We start from the raw sequence: 8549 nt of genomic DNA on the forward strand, positions 1-8549 counted from the left end.
CAGACAGGTCTGGGTAGGGTGGGGCTCCTGATTAGAATCCCTTTGTCACCTGTGGTTGGTGGGAGTAAGCAGAGAAACTCTGTTCCTGGGTCCGCCAAGCTGGAGTCCAAGGTCTCAGAGACTTCCGCTTATCTTATTCTGTGGGTCTTCAGTCGTGCGTGTGTCTTGCCCGGAGCAGCCACACGGGTCCGGAAAGCATCCTGGAGTGTGGCGACGGCTGGGTAGTGGACACTAAGGTAAAGGTAAAGGCCCTCCCGTTGATCATCGATTTGCTCGAGCGGGCCCAGTAACGTCTCCATTGGAGACTTTGTTGTTACTGTGTCTGGCATATCCAATACTCTCCGTAGTTGCCAGGCTCTCCGAGAGGGGTGGAGGAATCGAACTTGGGTCGGCCATGTTGGCCGCATGAAAGGCAAATGCTCTACCCGCTGTGCTATCGCTCCAGCCCTAGTGTACACTACCGCAAAGCCTCTGCCGTGCGACACATCACGAGAAAATAAATACCCATCTTCCAGAATTATCATACCATAATTGATAGGGTTCAAATATGGTAATACCTACAAGGGTGATTAGAGGTCGCCCCCAAAGCCTCTATCCCTCTCGGAAAGACTGGCAAGCTACCGAGAGTATTCCGCCCGCATGGAAGAGCCTGGCAAGCTATCCGTTGTGTATTCGATATGACAAAAGCAGCAACTACAACTGGTCTCATTCACCTGACCCTGAAGGCTTCACCGACATGGCAGCACTGAGAGGATGAGAAAGGAGAGGCCGACAAAATCTAAAGGCCGAACTAGGCTGCCACAACGAAGAAAGACAAAAATGATCGTCTGTACTTTCAATGCACGTACGCTAGCGTCAGATGCATCCATCGAGGATCTGATGGTACAAGCGCGAATGATCAAGTACGACATCATTGGTCTGATCGAGACAAGAAGGCACGAATCTCACCATGCCGTTTTCGACACTGGAGAATAATTGTTCCTCGGAACATGCGATAAAAGAGGTGTCAGAGGCGTCGGTGTCCTTGTCAACACAAACTTGGCCAAGAGCATTGATTCATTCGAATGCCTAACAACCGAAATCGGAAGTTTACATTTGAATAGATGTGACTCACTGCCTGCAGTTTGTATCATCGTTGTCTACGCACCAACATCTCATTATGATGAAAGAGAAATTGAGAAGTTCTACATGGAGCTAGAGAAGTTCTATAAAGAAGACCACACCTTCTATAAGATCATTGTGGGTGATTTTAATGCCAAGATAGGACCGAGAAGATCAGCTGAAGAACTTCTCATCAGGACCCATGGCCTAGAATGGAACGAACAGGGTGAGAGACTGTCTGAGTTCATCATGTCGACCAGGATCATCCATGGTACCTCACAGTTCCAGAAGGCAGAATCTAAGCGTTGGACATGGGAGTCTCCCGGTGGACGATTCCACAACGAAATAGACCACATCATATAAAATCGGCGGTTTTGCCTGACCGATGTCGCTGCTGTCCCAAAATTCCAAACGGGATCGGACCACCGACTCATTCATGCAAAATTCTACTTCTCAGAGTGGGGAGAAAGGGCTGCAAAGTTCAAAAAGAGAACTCCCAGAACGACCATCAACTGGGAACTCTTTGGCACTATTGCCGCAACATGGGAAGATGCCGTTGTTGACAACATTGACGAGGAATATGATCAACTGGTTCAGCACCTCCATGAATGTGTGAGGAACGCCAAGAGAGAGATAGTCATAAAAAAACGCCAGTCTACGAAAACTCTTGAGCTTATTCACCAGCGTTGTTTGGCGCATGCCTCAGGGAACCGTAAGCTAACATCCGAGCTTGCAAAGTAGTGCAGAGATGCGATCAAGGAAGACCTCAAAGAGAGAAGAGCAGAGGTACTGGTAGATGCGGCAGAAGCTGGGAAAAGTATTCGTAACACCCGCCTGTCCTTCCCCAACTACAAGACCAAGATGTGTGCCCTCCGACGTCCTGATGGTCCATCATATCCTCCAGAACGGCAATGGAGAAGATTATCCATGACTTCTACTCAAATCTCTTCGATAGCTATGTGCACTTGCCGATATACCAAATGCACAGGATGGATAGGTCGTTCCCAACATTCTCCCTCCTGAAATCTGACACGCCATTTCATCGGTAAAGAAACAAACAGCACCCGGTCCAGACAAGGTCAGACCTGAACACTTGAAGAACCTACCGTCAGTACTCATCAATACACTGGCTCGGCTCTTCACTCGCTACCTGTCTGAATGCAAGGTTCCGTCCCAATGGAAAACCAGCAGGACCGTACTACTGTTCAAGAAGGGAGACATCCATGACATTGGCAACTATCGCCCGATCTGCCTATTGTCTGTCATCTACAAGTTGTTCACTCAAGTCATCCTAAATAGGATTGGCAGAACACTGGATGAAGGACAACCATGCGAGCAAGCTGGGATCCGCAAAGGATTCAGCACCATTGACCATATCCACACAATAACCAAGGTCATTGAGGTTTCTCAGTAGTTCAAGATGCTGCTCTGTTTAATGTTCATTGATTTAAAGAAGGCCTTCTATTCTGTTGAGTTGGAAGCGGTCATTGAATCCCTAGCCAATCAGGGCATTCAAACCCAATACATCAAGATCCTCTGTGAGCTGTAGTGGGGATTTAATACCAGGATCTGACCATTCTACAAGAAGTGATCATTGATGCCAAGAGAGTGGTTCGGCAGGGTGATACCATTTCACCAAAACTCTTCAATGCCACCCTTGAGAACATCATGCGACAACTGGAATGGGAAGGAATGGGAGTGAAGATAGATGGTCGGCAACTACACCACCTCCGCTTTGCTGATGACATTGTTTTAATAACACCAAACATCAGCCAATCGGCACAAATGCTGGCCGACTTCGACCATGAGCGTGGAAATGTCTGACTACAGCTGAATCTTACGAAGACAATGTTTATGAGAAACAGCCTCCTTCCTGTTTCCCCATTCGCTCTCAATGGAGCGAGCATCACCGAATGCAACAGCTATGTGTACCTAGGTCGAGAGGTCAACATGACAAATGATCTGGCACCCGAGCTGCGCAGGAGGAAGAGAGCGGCTTGGAACGCCTTCAAGAACGTCGAAGAAATAGCTAAGAGGACGAAGAACCTCCGGCTCCGGGCACATCTCTTTGATTCCACTGTTCTTCCTGCATTAACATATGCCTCAAAGACCTGGGCCCTATGCAAACAGGATGAGAATGCTATTCAGGTCTCCCAAAGAAGAATAGAAAGAGCTATGCTTGGAATATCACGTTTCACTCAAATGAGAGAACGAATCCGGAGTTCTGACATCCGTCGACGATCAAGGATCAGGGATGCTGTCTCATTTGCCAAGGTGTCTAAAATCAGATGGACTGGTCACGTAATGAGATTTAAAGACGACCGTTGGACTAGAGCTGTTACTGATTGGATTCCACGGGATGTCAAAAGACCGCGTGGCCGCCCACCTACCAGATGGTCAGACTTCTTCGTCAAGATCATGAACGATCGGTTTGAGGCCCTTCATGTTCCTGGAGCGAACAGATGCCATTGGGCTACACTAGCACGCGACAGGGACAAATGGAGACATTACTGGCGCCCGCTCGAGCAAATCGACGACTAACGGGAAGTTAAGTGATTTTAAGTGAATAGCAATTGGACAGATTCAGTGACATGCTCTCCATGTAAATGTCCCAAGATCATATTCCAGGACCACGAATTGATACCTGAGCACTACAGGTGGAACCAGGACACATATAGGAAATAAACACATAGTACTTCAGCTGTGCTCCCCAAGTAAAAGAAAAATATAGATTTTTCATCACTTGATCACTTGACTTCCCCTTTAATCGTCGATTTGCTTGAGCGGGCACAAATAACGTCTCCATTTGTCCCTGTTGCGTGCTAGTGTAGCCCAATGTCTTCTGTTCATTCTAGGAACACAAAGAGCCTCAAACTGATCGTTCGTGATCTTGATGCAGAAGTCTGACTATCTGGTAGGTGGGTGGCCACGCGGTCTTTTGCCATCCCGTGGAATCCAGTTGGTAACAGCTCTAGTCCAGTGGTCTTCTCTAAATCTCATTACATGACCAGCCCATCTGATTTTTGTCATCTTGGCAAACGAGACAGCATCCCTGATTCTTGATCTTCGATGGAGGTCGGAATTCCGGATTCTTTCTCTCATTTGAGTGAAACGTGATATTCCAAGCATAGCTCTTTCAATATAGATTTTCCATATTTGGATAATATTATTTTTACATAATGACTAGATATCCATCATTTTAAGAAAATTAAACTTATTTATTTTGAACTGAACCACAGTGATATACACAATTACAAGTTTGTTCATGACTAAGTTTCAAACATATAATGTTCCAACACCCAACCCTTCACCAGCATACATTTACCACCACCAATGTGCCAAGTTTTTCTCTTGCCCTTCCTCACCCCAGCTGCCTCTATGGCAGGCAGGCACTATTCTTCTCTCTCTCTCTCTCTCCATCCCTCTCTCTCTCTGTCTCTCTCTCTCTGTGTCTGGTATGTCTCATTGTGGAATTATGGTTTGCAAGACAGATACTGAAAGGTTATAGGTATATTCTTTTACCTACTTTCAATACTCAGTTCGTGCCTAAAGTGATCAATTCCAACTATTGTCATGTTGGTCCCTTCTCTATCCTAACTGCCCTTTGCCCAACACACACTTTTGGCTGGCTTCAAACCGTGTGTTAGTACTTATGGATTCTCTTTTTCCTAGACTTAGATATTCATCATTCATTCATTCATTCATCATCGTGTTAATCGTCAATTGCCTCAAGCAGGCGCCAGTAACGTCTCTTTCATCCTAGCCCTGAGATTATATTCAAGGCTCTTTAGGAGAATGAGACCCATCATTGTTACTGGTATTTGGCATATTTGGTACGCCACGGGGAGTTTGCCAGACTCTGCCCTGTGGGCAGGCTACATTCGATAGCCTGCAAGTTTGTCCAAAGTAGGAATGAGATAAAAAGATGTCATAAAAAAGATGTCCTGATAAGATGTCGCGGGGCCGCAAATGCGGCCGCGCAGTATCAGGAGCTGGATTTTGTAGTCTCTGAGTCTTGGCCGTTGATGGGATTACACGGTGCCAGGGGGCCAGGTGGTGGGTGTGACCCCTGCCTACTGGATTTGGAGGATCTGTGTGGAGGATGCTCAACTCCAATCCGAGTAGGCTTGGAGATCTCATCCCCGGAACCCGTGTGGCTTTGTCTCTCTGCCAGTACCTTCATGTGTGCGGAGAGTGGTCTCAGCATGGTGGTGGCTGGTCCTGGAGGTCTTCGGCTGCCGAAGCCCTGGTCGGGGCGGGGAGGAAAGCTCAACTCGCTCCCCTCCAAGGGTTCCCGGCAAGGAACATCCAGGCGCAGGGGCAGGAGACTTAGATATTAGCTCATACTATTAAAAAAAAAAAACCTCAAGCTCATTGAGGTCTCTCAGGAGTTCAAGATGCTGCTCTGCCTAGCGTTCATTGGTCTAAAGAAGGCCTTTCATACTGTTGAGACTTTGATTCTATTGTCAATTCACACAGAGCACAGTGGGGAGACCAGAGAACAGTCTGACACTCCAGAACTGTACGTAGCAGTTCAATCACCAAGGAGGCCCATCCAGGCGCCTGCTCTGTGCAGAGGCAGAAATGTTGCATTGAGAACAATCCTCCAGGTCTGATTTCTGGACTTCCCTGTCCCAGGAATCTGTCTGTGCCTTTCTGCTCTACCACATTGACAATCCAGACTGGCCTTCAGGTCGTGTCCCTGCTTCTGTGCTCTGCATTGACCTCAGTTGGAACTTTCGCCCATATTGTGCTTATTGTGCCTTCAGAAATTGAAGGGTTGTCCGGTTTCATGTATGTTCAATGTTCTCCTAGAGGAGGGAATGAAAACTCTCACATCAGATATTAACATTTTCCCTGTCATTTGGAAGGTTTTGTTCCCTTTTTGTAAATTGACCATTTTAATAATTTTTGTAACATTTTTCAATGTGCAGCTATGAATTTTGGATCTGCATAAGAAGAAATGGCCATAGTCCAACTACAGAAGCACCTATATTCCCAGCAATACTGTGGTCTGCATGACTGATAGCCCGTCAGGTAGTCATGCTGTCTCAGGCTTCTCTAGAGTGTGCATTTGTGCATGGATTTATGTCCTCGATATCAATTGAGAGAAAGTGATAAATTGTGATTATTTATTCCCAGATTTCAAGGCATGCACAAAATTAATGTCTCACTCAATATCATATATTTCCCAGGAATAGTGATCAATTGGTGATGTCAGACGCAGGTAAGCTCAGCTGGGATGCGTGACCCAGGGGTAGAGGGAACAGCCCCTGAGGTCTCTCTCTATATTCTGTCTGATGGTCCATGCTACTGCCAGCCTTCCTGGGCACACCCCAGACCGTGTGTCTGTGCTTGGGTGACGACCTTCCCCTGAGGTGGGCTTAGGTGTCCCAAGATCAGGACTTCATAGACCCTGACCATTTCCTTATTACCACGTAAAGTAGAAATGTGACTATAGTCCCTTTAATATAGGGTCATCTCCTCCACTGTTCCTTATCCAAGGCTGGATTCGGCTCAGAAAAATGGAGATACAAACATGCACAGAGAGGCAGGGCTTCACAGAAACTGCATATGAGGGTCACGCCAATGTCAAATTTCATTTTAAAGAAAAATAATATTTTTTGCTTAGATACAGATTTTTTGTTTGCTTTTTTGTTCACACCCAGCGTTGCATGGGGCTTACTCCTGTCTCATGCACTGTGGAATCACTCCTGGCGGTGCTTTGGGGACCATATGGGAGGCTGGAAATCAAACCAGATTTGGCCGTGTGCAAGGCAAACGCCTTAACCACTGTGCTATTGCTCCAGTCCCTTAGACACAGAATTTAAAATAAAATGTGTGACAATAGTAGTCTGCCATTGGTAGATCTACAGTTTATGAATGCGCAGTGACACCAGTCTAAACTTTTATATGGTTCTTCCTGTGCCATCAGGGGTTATCCACTGCAAAATTCTAAAAGAAAATACGAGTGACACCAGGTATTCTAGACAGAAGCCATCTTCCTCTGAGCTGTTGCTGAAGGACAGAAAGAGAGCCTGAGCCTTTCCCTCATATGAAGCCTGGCCCTGTGAGCCCCATTCTCTGTCTCAGACCCTGACTCTCTGAGGAGGAAGTCAGGAGGATCCGCGTTCCTGTCATCTCCTCACCCAGCACAGCTGCCTCCCCCTCGGTTTTCTGACACTCTCAGGATGTGGTTGTCACACTGTGTATCTTGCACAGTAATACACGGCCGTGTCCTCAGTGCTCAGCCTGCTCAGTTCCATGTAGGCTGTGCCCTTGGACTTGTCTGCAGTGAGTGTGAGTCTGCCCTGGAACTTCTGTGCGTAGATTGTACCACCATTGCTAGGATATATCCTTCCCATCCACTCGAGCCCTTGTCCCGGGGCCTGCCGCACCCAGTGCATATAGTAGTTGGTGAAGGTGTATCCGGATGCCTTGCAGGAGATCTTCACTGATGTCCCAGGTTTTCCCAACTCAGCCCCTGACTGCACCAGCTGCACCTGGGAATTCACACCTGTGGACAGCAGACAGGAGTGGGTGGACTCCACATGACTGGCCCCGTTCCCTCAGCCCAAGGCATGTGGACGCTTACCTGCAGCCACTGCCACCAGGAAGAGAATTCTCCAGGTCCAGTCCATGGTGAGGACCGTGCACTGAGGGGCTTCTGAAGGTGTGGGTGTGCCTGCTAGCAGTGAGAGGTTGTCAGGACACAGACACATCTGTATTTAACTCAGTGTTCCTTGTGTAATTTGCATATTCATGAAGAGGGAAAATTCATAGCTGAAGGCCTGACCCAAGCTGAGTAGGGGCTGGTGGAAGTCATCAAGTGCATCCTCAAGGGGAATCAAGTGGTCCATGTTCTGATCCTTGTTTGAGGAGATGACACCCTGCCCTGTCCCAGGACTCTGCCCACAAAACTCCCTCTCAGGGGGCCAAGCCCTTTTCAGGACCTTCCCCTCAGGGACCCATATCTGTATGGCCTGGACACATCGGGACACAATTTAGCTTTGAGAATATTTCTGGGATCCTGTAACTGCCCAAGGGATACTACAATGAGACTACAAAATCATCCTAATGCTCCAGTGGTTTCCACTGGAGATATTAAGAAGTCCAGAAACACCACCTGCATGCGGGTTGTACTGCCTTATCAATATGTTAAGTGTTCTATCCTCAAGACAAATATGCACAATTCCACCGTCTGTGTCCTATACTGATTTTAATTTCGGTTTTCTTGAGAAAGCAAAATTTAGTTTTATTGAAGAAGGAAATCCCGTTTCTGAGAGATTTCTGCATATCTGCACCCATTTCTTCCAAACCTTCTAGCCTGCAACTCTGTGCTCTAGGGACTTGGCGACCCCTGCAGCCCAGTCCCTCCATGCAGGGAGAGACTCTGGGCTCACAGGTCATGTCTCTAACACAGGATTGAATCCTGGCTGTTCACTTCA

At 47.3% G+C, this 8549-nt stretch overlaps 1 gene segment (V, D, J or C); it reads right to left on the reverse strand.

Annotated features, from left to right (window-relative positions):
• Positions 1–7316: 7316 nt before the first annotated feature.
• On the reverse strand, positions 7317–7742 carry LOC130030574 (immunoglobulin heavy variable 1-2-like; the record flags this gene model as incomplete). The annotated part of the segment is given in 2 exon segments: positions 7317–7618; positions 7697–7742. Coding segments are annotated over 2 exon segments (348 nt in total), but the record flags the coding sequence as incomplete, so codon positions are not given.
• Between the last annotated feature and the right edge of the window lie 807 nt (positions 7743–8549).

The sequence above is a fragment of the Sorex fumeus genome, unplaced genomic scaffold, assembly GCF_029834395.1.
Source record: "Sorex fumeus unplaced genomic scaffold, SorFum_2.1 ptg000044l, whole genome shotgun sequence".
NCBI classification, from domain to species: Eukaryota; Metazoa; Chordata; class Mammalia; order Eulipotyphla; family Soricidae; genus Sorex; species Sorex fumeus.